Source organism: Trachypithecus francoisi, unplaced genomic scaffold, assembly GCF_009764315.1.
Source record: "Trachypithecus francoisi isolate TF-2019V2 unplaced genomic scaffold, Tfra_2.0 Lachesis_group3, whole genome shotgun sequence".
Classification (NCBI taxonomy): domain Eukaryota; kingdom Metazoa; phylum Chordata; class Mammalia; order Primates; family Cercopithecidae; genus Trachypithecus; species Trachypithecus francoisi.
Genome location: NW_022681468.1, coordinates 130805396 through 130818250, shown reverse-complemented (window position 1 = coordinate 130818250; position 12855 = coordinate 130805396). Strand labels below are relative to the sequence as shown.

Here is a 12855-nt window from a genome sequence, read left to right as displayed (position 1 = left end):
ATTCTGAGCTGCTTAATGCAAAAGTATGAACAGATCTACTGTGTTCTGGTGGATTCCCTTGATGACAGAGAATCTTTGAAAGTGAGGAAATGGGCTGGGCACGGTGGCTCACGCCTGTAATCTCAGCACTTTGGGAGGCTGAGGCAGGAGGATCACCTGAGGTCAGGAGTTCGAGACCAGCCTGGCCAACATGGTGAAACCCTGTCTCTACTAAAAATACAAAAAATTAGCTGGGCATGGTGGTACATGCCTGTAATCCTAGCTACTTGGGAGGCTGAGGCAGGAGAACTGGTTGAACCCAGGAGGCGGAAGTTGCATTGAGCTGAGATCGCGCCACTGCACTCCAGCCTGGGCGACAGAGCGAGACTCAGTCTCAAAAAAATTAAAAAAGAGAAAAAAGTGAGGAAATAGCATGTTAGTTTACACAGTTTTGTAATTGAAAGAATTTGCTATTATTTTGGCATCAAATTGAATTTCCCATAAATTTTTGCATAAGTGCCATTGTTATAATTGTTTTCATGTAGGTCCTATGTGTCTCTTGTTTAATTTCATACCAGATATTAAATCTTCTCATTCCTATTGTAAGTAGTATTTTTTTTTGTTATTTTGTAGTAGTTTCTAATTAGCTACTGTTTGTGTAAAGTCATTGATTTTCAGGGTGTTACTTATTTTTGGTAAATATATAAGTAACTGGCCTGTCTTACTGTTGCCAGTGGTTTTCTACTGTTGAGCTCATTTGTCAGTGTCATCTGCCAGTAATGAAAAAAATTACCTTCTTTTAAATATTTATTCCCATTCTCTTGTTTAAATGACTTGACTAGCCTTTCCAGAACAATGTTTTATAACAGTGAATACCTTTTTTTCTTCCAGATTTTAATGAGAATGCCTAGTGTTTCACTATTTTTTTTTTTTTTTTCGAGACGGAGTCTCGCTCTGTCGCCCAGGCTCCAGCCTGGGCAGTGCAGTGGCGCGATCTCGGCTCACTGCAAGCTCTACCTGCCGGGTTTATGCCGTTCTCCTGCCTCAGCCTCCCAAGTAGCTGGAACTACAGGCGCCCGCCACCTCACCCGGCTAGTTTTTTTGTATTTTTTTTTTTTTAGTAGAGACGGGGTTTTACCGTGTTAGCCAGGATGGTCTTGATCTCCTGACCTCGTGATCCGCCCGTCTCGGCGTCCCAAAGTGCTGGGATTACAGGCTTGAACCACCGCACCCGGCCGTGTTTCAGTATTAATACATCAGGTTTTTTTGCCCCGAATTATATATGCCGAACAAACCATGTCTGTGAGCTGAATCCTGCCAGTTTTCTAGTTTGAAGATTTACTTTATAACTTTGAGCCTTGAGACCTTAAGGGACATGAAGAGTGATCTTAATAGACTTTCTGGAAGATGCAACCACTTTCCTATTTAATATTTCCTATCCCCCAAGAAGTAACATGTAGATCAGTTTACCAATAATATACAGGAAAAAGATCTTTTGGCTCCTTACTGTTCTTTTCTAAGGTCAGTTTCTCTGTTTTAAGGACCTGATCATCCCCAGTTATATGGTAAACATCTTGTGGCTCCAGAATACCTGAAAAAGGAAATTGGACAATAGTAAATGTTCAAGAAATCTTAGGTATTGTTTTCCTAATTTTGTTACTACTATTCTCATTCTGCGTATTTTCTTTTCTATCTCAGCTATTGGTGTCACCATATTCTTAGTTACCTAAGCTAGAAATATAGCAGTTGTGTTTCCTTCCTTCCTTTTACCCATTCTTTTTACAGATTAATGCAATTTAAAAAAATGCTAATTGAGTGCCTACTATGTGCCAGTCAACTGTTTTCATTGCTGGAGATCTGCCTAGATGAGATTTCGACTTCCTTGGAACTTACATTCTTTTGAGACGCTTTGTGTAATAAATAGGCTAACAAGATCTTTTCAGTTAGTAGCAAGTACTTTATGAAAGACAGAATATGAGTTTGAGTGATGAGGAAGAGAGGGTGATTTTTTAAATGAAGTGTGTTTTAGTTCAGATTCTCTGAGAAGCAGATGCCAACATAGGATTAAATATTCTTCTTTTACATATTTATGCCCATTCTCTTGAGTGACTTTACTAGCCTTTCCAGGATAGTGTTTTGTAACAATATGTCTTTTGAATTATTTTGGTGGTAAAATGTACATAACATAAAATTATCATTTTTAAGTTTATAATTTGGCATTAAGTACGTTGACATTGTTATGCAACATCTCTGTCCATTTTCACAACTTTTTATCTTCCCTGACTGAAACTCTGTAACCACTAAACACTAACTCATTTTCTCCCCCTCCCTCAGGCCCTCACAACCACCATTTTATTTTCTGTCTATGAATTTGATTACTCTGGGTAATTCATATAAGTGGAATCATACAATATTTGTCTTATTGTGTCTTCTTATTTCACTTAGCATAATGTCTTCAAGATTCATCCATGTTGTAATGCGTCAGGGTTTCCTTTTTAAGGCTGAATACTATTTCATTGTACATGTATATCACATTTGTTTATCTTTTCGTCACTTCAGTGGACACTTGGAATGCTTCCACCTTTTGGGTTTTGCAAATAATGCTGTTATGATCCGCCCTCCTCGGCCTCCCAAAGTGCTGGGATGACAGGCGTGTGGCACTACACCCAGCCAGAAATCAAGTTTATCTTACAGTTTCATAGCAGTTATCCTGAGTATAACTTTCTCCTATGTACTAGGAAAGGTAGTAAGTTTATCAAGGGTCGTACTCTTCTTTTCATAATTGAGTACATTGTTAGGTTGTGTACTCCTAGCAGAAATCTCTTGATAAATTTTAGTATGAGCTAATGCACTTAAGGGTCCAGAGTGATACTTTTGAGGGAAAATATGTTTCTTGCTAATGAAATTTTGACTATTTAGAATATGTAACAAAACATTATTGTCTGTATTATCTAGATATGAGTAGTAGTAGTTATAGGCAGCAGAAGAGAATATTCTGTCAGGCATTTGGTTTAATACACTTACGCTGGCACATAGAAAAATAAATAAGATAATTAAAAATTTAATACACACCCCAAGTGATATCCCTGTAGTACAAGTATTATTTTTTCACTTAATTATATGAAAAAGATAGTTAAATGGTAGACATATTTCTAGTTGATTTTCTGATAATCTCTAAAACTGTTGTAGAAAAATGCCAAGTCATCTATGGCTTTTTTTTTCTTTTGAGACGGAATTTCGCTCTTGTTACCCAGGCGGGAGTGCAATGGCATGATCTTGGCTCACTGCAACCTCTACCTTGCAGGTTCAAGCAATTCTTCTGCCTCAGCCTCCTGAGTAGCTGGGATTACAGGCATGTGCCAACACGCCTGGTTAACTTTGCATTTTTGATAGAGACGGGTTTTTTCCATGTTGGTCAGGCTGGTCTCGAACTCCCAACCTCAGGTGATCCGCCTGCCTCGGCCTCCCAAAGCGCTGGGATTATAGGTGTGAGCCACTGTGCCTGGCCGGCTTTTTAAATTTCTTTTAAAAATCTTGTTTCTTTAGAGTCATGTAAGCAATCATTACATTTTGATTTACAGTTGAAGCAAGTATTCATGTTTATAATCGGTAGTGAAGCATCATACCAATAATAGTGTATCACAGTTTAGAAGTAGAGTTCCTCAGAGTTGTATGGGTAGTCTTCATGGGTTTGTCCTCCTTTTGCTCACATAAACTTGTTCACATAAAATGTGAATCCCAACCCTAAATTTTAGTTTTGAAAGTTAGTATTTTTTCTTAGCTGTTGTATTTTCTTAGTGCAAGGTTTACCAATAGTGGTGTTTTCTACACTAGTATCAGGAGTAATTAGCGTGAAGTCATCATGACATAGTAATAAAATGATAGGATCGATGTACACAAAGAGGGACTAGTATTATGGTTTCACTATTGAAGCAGTGTATAACAGGAAGCCATTTATAATGTCACCAAGGAGATATATCTTGTACACATTTGCCTCCTTTGTAAATTAGATCAGCCAATAATTTTTACAAAAATAAAAGACTAGAATACGGTTTTATCAAATAGCAAATCATTGAGAATATTATCTGTTGTTATATTTGCTGCTTTTTAAGTTAAGTGCAATACTTGTGTCTCTTTTTGAACTTTCCTCTTCTCAGTTCAAAATACAGCCTGATACAGTACAGCAATGGATTTTAGAAAAAAGCATTTAGAACATGATACAATACAGCGATGGATTTTAGAAAAAAAAAAATAGTGTGAATTACTCCCTGGGTGGGAACCTCTTAGTTATATGGGATGCTAATTTTGCATTTAATGACTGCATGACATGGTAACTCAGAGAACAGTTACAGGTCTACAAACACACACCACAGCATACATCAAACCACCCCTCCTTGCTCCCCTCTGCTCTTTTCTCATTGGACAGACTAAATTGACCAAAAATCAGAGCAGATTTAACCATAAAGAGTTGATTGCGTTGTTTTGGCTTTGGGACATGAAATGATGGAAAAGAAATTGGGTTTAGTTAATTGTGCTATGAATCGCTTCTTTGTAAATTAATGTACATGGCTCCATGTTCTCAGAATTTGTTTTTTGGCAAATTTTCATTGCCTCTCATGATCTCCATTATCAACATGAGGACTTAGTAATTATGGATGAGGAGTCTAATTTTTAAATCTTCAGCCAGTAAAGACTCCAAGATCTCCTCCTCTGAAATCCACCAGAACATAACTCTGACATGGATTTCTGGAATAACCCCAGCTGTTTCCAAGATACATCATGAGACTTCTGTTGCTGATGGAGTCTATATAGTTATCTGATGCCCAGAAATCTTGATACTTTTCCTCTTGACTTTTTCACTTTTTTTTTAACCTCTTGACTTTCTGGCAGGAGTTTTATTGGTATATAATTTCATTGGGTTTTTAGTATATTCACAGAGTTGCATAGCTGGCACCACAATCAAGTGTAGAACATTTTCAGTTCACTAAAAAGAAAAGAAATTCTATACCTTTTTTTTTTTCCTCCGGGAGACAGAGTCTTGCTCTGTCGCCCAGGCTGGAGTGCAATGGCGCGATCTTGGCTCTCTGCAACCTCTGCCTCCTGGATTCAAGCGATTCTCCTGCCTCAGCCTCCTGAGTAGCTGGAATTACAGGTGCCTGCCACCATGCCTGGCTGATTTTTGTATTTTTAGTTGAGACAGGGTTTCACCATGTTGGTCAGGCTGGTCTCAAACTCCTGACCTCAGGTGATCCACCTCAGCCTCCCAAAGTGCTGGGATTACAGGCGTGAGCCACTGCACCCGGCCCACCTTTTTTTTTTTTTTTTGAGACGAAGTTTCACTCTTGTTGCCCAGGCTGGAGTGCATTGGTGCGATATTGGCTCACTGCAACCTCTGCCTCCCTGGTTCAAGCAATTCTCCTGTCTTAGCCTCCTGAGTAGCTGGGATTACAGGTGCACACCACCACACCTGGCTAATTTTTTGTATTTTTAGTAGAGACAAGGTTTCACCGTGTTGGCCAGGCTGGTCTCGAACAGCTGACCTCACGTGATCTGCCCACCTTGGCCTCCCAAGGTGTAGGGATTACAGGTGTGAGCCAGCGTGCCTGGCCAGAAACTCCATACTTTTTGGCCATTATAGTTGAATCTTCCTATCATCCCCAGCCCTAGGTACCCACATTCTATCTCTGTAGATTTGCCTATTTCAGACATTCCATATAAAGGGAATCTTACATTTTGTTATCTTTTTGACTGGTTTCTTTTACTTAGCATATTGTTCATCCGTGTTGTAGCTTGAATCAGTATGTAGTCCCTGCCACCATCCAAGGGGAAATCATTCTGAGACCCCTAGTGGATGCCTGAAACCATATAGTGTTTTTTTTCATACACCTACATGCCTATGATAAAGTTTAATTTATAAATTAGGCAGAATAAGAGACTAACAACAACAATAACATAGGACAATTCTAACAGTATACTGTAATAAAACTTACATGAATGTGGTCTCTCTGTCATACTGTGAGTAACTGAAGCTGTGGAAAGTTAAACTGGATAGTGATAGTGAGGGACTACCATACTTCATTTCTTTCTGTTGCTGAGTAATAATCTTTCGTATGGATTTATTTATTCATCAGTTGATTGGCTTTTGTGTTCCCACTTTTTGGCTGTTATGACTAATATTGCTGTTTATAAGTTTTTTTATGAATATATGTTTTCATTTCTATTGGGTACATACCTAGGAGTGGAAATGCTAGGTCATACAGCAATTCTGTGTTTAATTTTTTTTTTTTCCTTGAGACAGAGTCTTGCTCTGTTGCCCAAGCTGGACTGCAGCAGTGCAGTCGCGGCTCACTGTAACCTCTGCCTCCCAGGTTCAAGCGATTCTCATGCCTCAGCCTCCCAAGTAGCTGGGATTATAGTCATGCGCAACTAGCCTGGCTAATTTTTGTATTTTTAGTAGAAATGGGGTTTTGCCGTGTTGGCCAGGCAGGTCTTGAACTCCTGGCCTCCAGTGATCCACCCGCCTTGGCCTCCCAAGTGGTGGGATTACAGATACGAGCCACCATGCCCAGCCTGTATTTAATTTTTGAGGATCTGCTAGACTGCTTCCCAAAGTAGCTTGTACCATTTTACATTTTCATCAGCAATGTATGAGGGTTCCAATTTTTTTTTTTTTTGCATCCTCTCTAACACTTAATACCTGTCTTCTTTATTATAGCCATCCTATTTGACCCTGTTCAACTCTTAGATCACATGTACCTGTGTTTTGTCATTGTGACTTCTGTTTTCTTGCCTTTAATTAAAATGATCCTTGTCTGACTGGCTGCCTTCTGTAATTTGCTCATTGTCATGCTCATGTTCACTCATCTTTGTGTTTCTGGTTTATCACCGATCCTGCTGAACTACAGATAGGACTTGATGGCTGATCTTGGATACAGCACTGCCTGTCCTTGTAAATAAGAATAAAAGAAGATAGTGGTTTTGATAGCTTTTTGTAGGAATAGGCCATTCTATGCCTTAATTGTTGTCATTTGTTCTGATAATAAAGTTGTATACTACAGTAACATGGGAGACCTGTAAGATTATATATTTCTGTAACCCATTTGTAGAGAGGGAAAATACTTGCTTACAAAACAGCTGTTTTACTCGCTTTTTAGGAACTGGTTTAAAAATGTATTTTATGGGCAAAACAAATCTATGGTGTCAGAAGTTAGAATAGTGGTTAACAACTCGGTGAGTTGTAGTAATGGGAAGAGGATTTCTAGGGTGCTGGTTATGTTGTTTCTCTATCTGTTTGCCAGTTACATAGAGGTGTTCATTTTGTTAGTGTTCATTGATCTATAAACAGAATATATGTGTATGCTATACTTAATAAAAACTTGTTAAAAATATGTTAACAGTGTTTACTCATGTTTTGCACCAGTAAAGCTCTTCATTTGTCACAGTAACTGCCTTTCTGATGAATATGTTTCATTTTGTCATGATATTTACTAATTTTAAGTTATTTTCATATGTACATTGCATTGATGTAAATGCTTTAAATTCAGATCTCCTTTTGGCAGCTCGTAATTTAAGATGTTGAATGATTTAGATAGATAGCTGTACAAAGTTTGATTTTATATTCTGCTGTACTGTTTATTTAACTGAATAATCTTCAGCAGCCCACAGTCTTGGCTATAATCTGTATCTAAAACTGAAATGCAGTAGTTGTGCCTACTGTCAGGAGAATTCAGATTCTCATTAGAGAATTAATAGAATGGTATGAAGGAAAAAAACAGAAAAGAGAAGCTTATATTCATTAGTTCATTATTAATAATATCGATCTAATGTAACCATCTAGATGTACAGAAATATTTAATAACCACTTAAAAATGTCATACCAGGAGTAAAACATGTTGAGTAGTCTTTTGAATTCGAATCTTTTTATCTATATTTCACTGAAATAGGTTTTGAAGTAATTGTTTGATTTGACCAAATATGTTATGTTGTTGAAGGTAGTAAGATATGCAACAAGATCAGTTTTTGGTTAATAGAAGTTTTTAAGTAGGCTTATGCTCTGTATTTACTGTATTTCTAAAAATTGGGTGCATGAGTAGAATGACCAGAGAAAAATGTTTTATAAGAACACTAAAATAATTCATAATAGACATTTTGTGTACTGATGAGGAAAAGACAGTTCTGCCTTTATAAGGGATCTTCTTGGTGGAATTTGAGAACTCTTCAGTTAAATAGTATAATAAAACACATTAAAATTCTTTTAAATATCTAATTTTGTCTTCTAGGCTTTCCTTAAAGTTTCCCATGTCTCAATGGACTCCTGAATATAACGAGCTCTACACCTTAAAAGTGGATATGAAGAGTGAGATTCCTTCTGATGCACCAAAGACACAGGAGAGTCTGAAAGGGATCCTTTTGCATCCAGAGCCCATTGGGGCAGCCAAAAGTTTTCCTGCAGGAGTTGAGATGATTAATAGTAAAGTGGGGAATGAATTCTCTCACCTTTGTGATGATTCTCAAAAACAAGAGAAGGACATGAATGGTAACCAACAAGAACAAGAAAAAAGTGTCGTTGTGAGGAAAAAACGCAAAAGCCAGCAGGCTGGCCCTTCATATGTGCAGAATTGTGTTAAAGAAAACCAGGGAATATTAGGACTGAGGCAACACCTAGGAACACCAAGTGATGAAGATAATGATTCCTCTTTTAGTGATTGTCTTTCTTCTCCTTCATCTAGTCTGCATTTTGGAGATTCTGATACTGTGACTTCAGATGAGGATAAAGAAGTCTCTGTAAGACATTCCCAGACCATTTTGAGTGCTAAAAGTAGAAGCCATAGTGCACGGTCTCATAAGTGGCCTCGGACTGAGACAGAATCTGTATCAGGATTGTTAATGAAAAGACCTTGTTTACATAGCAGTTCATTACGGAGACTTCCATGCAGAAAGAGATTTGTAAAAAATAATTCCTCACAGAGGACACAGAAACAAAAAGAGAGGATATTAATGCAGAGGAAGAAACGAGAAGTGTTAGCGCGAAGAAAATATGCCTTGCTACCTAGTTCTAGTAGTTCCAGTGAGAATGACCTCAGCAGTGAATCCTCTTCTAGCTCATCAACTGAAGGAGAAGAAGATTTGTTTGTTTCTGCCAGTGAAAACCACCAAAACAATCCAACTGTTCCCTCAGGTAAAAATGTTTAAGCTGAGTAAAACATGGAACCGATTGCGTTGTATATGTGCTTAATTTTTTGTTTGTGTCTTACTGATTTTATTTAAAATTACTATCAGGCTCTATTAACTTTTATTTTTAAGCCATATAAATTTCCAATTGCAGTATTAAACCATGACTCCAATGCTAAGATAAAAACTAAAAAAATTTCTAGTGACAAAAATAAGTCAGAGTTTTTTGGGGAAATAGCCATTTATTCCTTTTTTTTTTTTTTCCCTGAAACAGAGTCTCACTCTGTCCCTCAGGCTGGAGTGCAGTGGCGCAATCTCAGCTCACTGCAACCTCCGCCTCCCGGATTCAAGCAATTCTCTTGTCTCAGCCTCCCAGGTAGCCAGGATTACAGGCACCCACCACCATGCCCAGCTAATTTTTGTATTTTTAGTAGAGACAGGGTTTCACCATGTTGGCCAAGCTAGTCTTGAACTCCTGACCTCAAATTATCTGCCTGCCTTGGCCTCCCAAAATGATGGGACTAGAAGCATGAGCCACCACACCTGGCCTCATTTATTACATTTTATACATACTAGATTATATTTTATATGTGTTCTTAGTTTATGGTACACATTTTTTTCCTTGTGTTTCTTTAATATGCTTGACTTTTATTAATACTTTTTTTTTTTTTTTTTTTTTTTTTGAGACGGAGTCTCGCTCTTCCACCCAGGCTGGAGTGCAGTGGCCGGATCTCAGCTCACTGCAAGCTCCGCCTCCCGGGTTCACGCCATTCTCCTGCCTCAGCCTCCCGAGTAGCTGGGACTACAGGCGCCCGCCTCGTTGCCCGGCTAGTTTTTTGTATTTTTAAGTAGAGACAGGGTTTCACCGTATTAGCCAGGATGGTCTCGATCTCCTGACCTTGTGATCCGCCCGTCTCGGCCTCCCAAAGTGCTGGGATTACAGGCTTGAGCCACCGCGCCCGGCCTATTAATACTTTTTCAGCTGCCTGTATGATGGATTCAGCCATAGTAAGAACAGTTCTAGTAACTAAAAGAGACTGGTTAATATTATTTTTTCTTTTTTTTTTGAGTCAGCATCTGGCTTTGTTGCTCAGGCTGGAGTACAGTGATGCAACCTTGGTTCACTGCAGCCTTCACCTCCTGGGCTCAAGCCGTCCTCCCACCTCAGCCTCTCAAGTAGCTGGGACTATAGGCACACACCACCACACCTGGCTTATTTTTGTATTTTTTGTAGAGAGGGGTTTTGTCAAGTTGCTCAGGCTGGTCTTGAACTCCTTAGCTCAGGCAATCCACCTGCGTTGGCCTCTCAATATTTTTTCTTTAAGTGCTGTATTCTTGTTGTTTGCTGTTATCATGTTCTTTATAGCTGAAAAATAATTTCAAGTATTTGAGTAGTAACTTTTATTCTAATACTAGAACCCAGAGACTTTTAGTCCTGACAGTGCATACAATACATCAATTAAAATTGGATAGGGACTATTTCCTGTCAGTGCTCTTGCGCATATGTGCTCTTGCTCATGCACACTGACACTCTCTCTCACACGCACAGTAAATGTGATATGTAAGTAGAATAAGTGTATTTGCAGACAGTCCTGAAATGTATGTTCCATATATACAGACCATCCTAAGATAATGCATCACTTTTACAGTTGTGATTTAAAGGGAGCTGTTGAAGTGAGCATTGAAGAGCTGTCTGAACTGAGGGAAAGGATTAATTTCTTGTGAAATTAGGGAATAGGGCAGTGGGCTTAGGGAGAGCTTTCTAAAGGGTTAGCTAGGTCATGGTTTCTAATACTAACATAACCTTTCTCAGTTTTACCTTATGTCTTGCCTGTTAAGGTCAGGGCTTGCTAGTCTACTTTTGGATGTGCCTTCTAAAGGGTTAGCTAGGTCATGGTTTCTAATACTAACATAAGCTTTCTCAGTTTTACCTTATGTCTTGCCTGTTAAGGTCAGGGCTTGCTAGTCTACTTTTGGATGTGCCATTTCTTCCTCTCATTTATGAGTCCCTTCCTTTTCCACAAATTTCTTTCCTTTTTCATTTTCATTTTTCTATTTTTGCCAGAACCCTAAAACCAGTAACCTTGTTCTTAATCTTAGGCTTGGCCATGTTCAGATCAGTTTTAACCTACACAAATAATTTTTTGAGAAGAGTTCATTTTGATCATGTACAGCCAGCTGAGAAGAGTGTAGAATAACCATTCCCAGAGGTTTCCTGAAAATAAGGGAAATGAGGGGTTGTCTTGCTTAATTGTCACTTTTTTCTCAGGTGGTCAGAATGTGCATGTACTGGTTTTGGGAGCGAGAACAGCAGAGCTCAATTTGTGCTTGAAGTTAGTGAGACAGGATGGTTGATGTGGAGCAGAAGTTCTAAGGAGCTGATGTTTATAGGGAATGAGAATATAGTAATTGATTGTCATTATCAGTGCCAGGGGTTCATATAGTCTCAAGTATTAAAGAGAAGTCCAAACTTAATGCAATTAAAAATCTTATGTAATAATTATTGTAGCAATTTTTTTTTTTTACTGCCTTTCTTGGAAGGATTACATTATTTTAATTACATTACTTTCAGATGTTACCCTCAAACATTAGAAACAAATCCAAAATGTTGAAACCAAGAACACCCAATGTTTTCTGGTTTCTAGACAAGTGATTTCTTTAAACTAGTTTTTTAAAAAATAATGATTTAATAACATTCACACGATATGGAATTTTAAAAGTATCTGGTAAGTTTAAAATAGAAGATAAAAAGTTATCTCTTCTTCATACCTCCAGTCTTACTATTACCCAGAAGTAATCACTATTAGTAGTTTCTTATCTCCCTTAGAAAATGTGAAAGCCTATTCAAGGATAAATAATGTGGCTCTTTTTATATCACCATGTATAGTTATCTCATTCTTTCTGACATTTGCATAGTATTCCCTTTGTATGACTGTTCCATAATGTATTTAATCAGCTTTTGTCAGTGAATATTTGCTGCATTGAGCAAACTTGTGCTTGCATTTTGTACACCTGTGTAAGTGTATCTTTTTTTTTTTTTTTTGAGAAGGAGTCTCGCTCTGTCACCCAGGCTGGAGTGCAGTGGCCGGATCTCAGCTCACTGCAAGCTCTGCCTCCCGGGTTCACGCCATTCTCCTGCCTCAGCCTCCCTAGTAGCTGGGACTACAGGCGCCGCCACCTCGCCCGGCTAGTTTTTTTTTTTTGTATTTTTAGTAGAGACGGGGTTTCACCGTGTTAGCCAGGATGGTCTCGATCTCCTGACCTCGTGATCCGCCCGTCTCGGCCTCCCAAAGTGCTGGGATTACAGGCTTGAGCCACCGCGCCCGGCCGGTGTAAGTGTATCTTAAGGAATAATTTCTAAAAGTGTTTCAGAGGGTATATGCATTGAAAGTGTTGTTAGCTATTTTTACCAGAATGCCCTCCAAGAAGTTTGCATCGAATTCCTCGATGCTAATATCATGATGGTAATAAAAATACCTAACACTGATTGAGTGCTAACTCTGTGCTAGTAATGTTCTATTTTATGTGTATTCTCATTGAATCCTTCCAGTACTCATATGAGATGGATTCCGTTATCATCACACTCATATTACAGATGAAACATTTGGAAAATCAGTTTGGAATGATTTTTTTAAAACTGTTTTCAGAATACTTAAACTGAAATATTAATGGGACTTAACTCTATTGTCAAGAAATCTCAGCTCT

At 38.4% G+C, this 12855-nt stretch overlaps 1 protein-coding gene across 12 annotated transcripts in view; it reads left to right on the top strand.

Moving 5' to 3' along the window:
• Window positions 1-12855, top strand: part of RNF111 (ring finger protein 111) — a 121193-nt gene that overhangs the window by 42643 nt on the left and 65695 nt on the right. For all 12 annotated transcript variants that reach the window (XM_033189942.1, XM_033189947.1, XM_033189939.1 and 9 more), the window contains one exon: window positions 8259-9157. In XM_033189942.1, the coding sequence (XP_033045833.1) occupies window positions 8278-9157 (880 nt within the window). In that variant the 5' untranslated portion in view covers window positions 8259-8277. The remainder of the gene's footprint in view (window positions 1-8258; window positions 9158-12855) is intronic.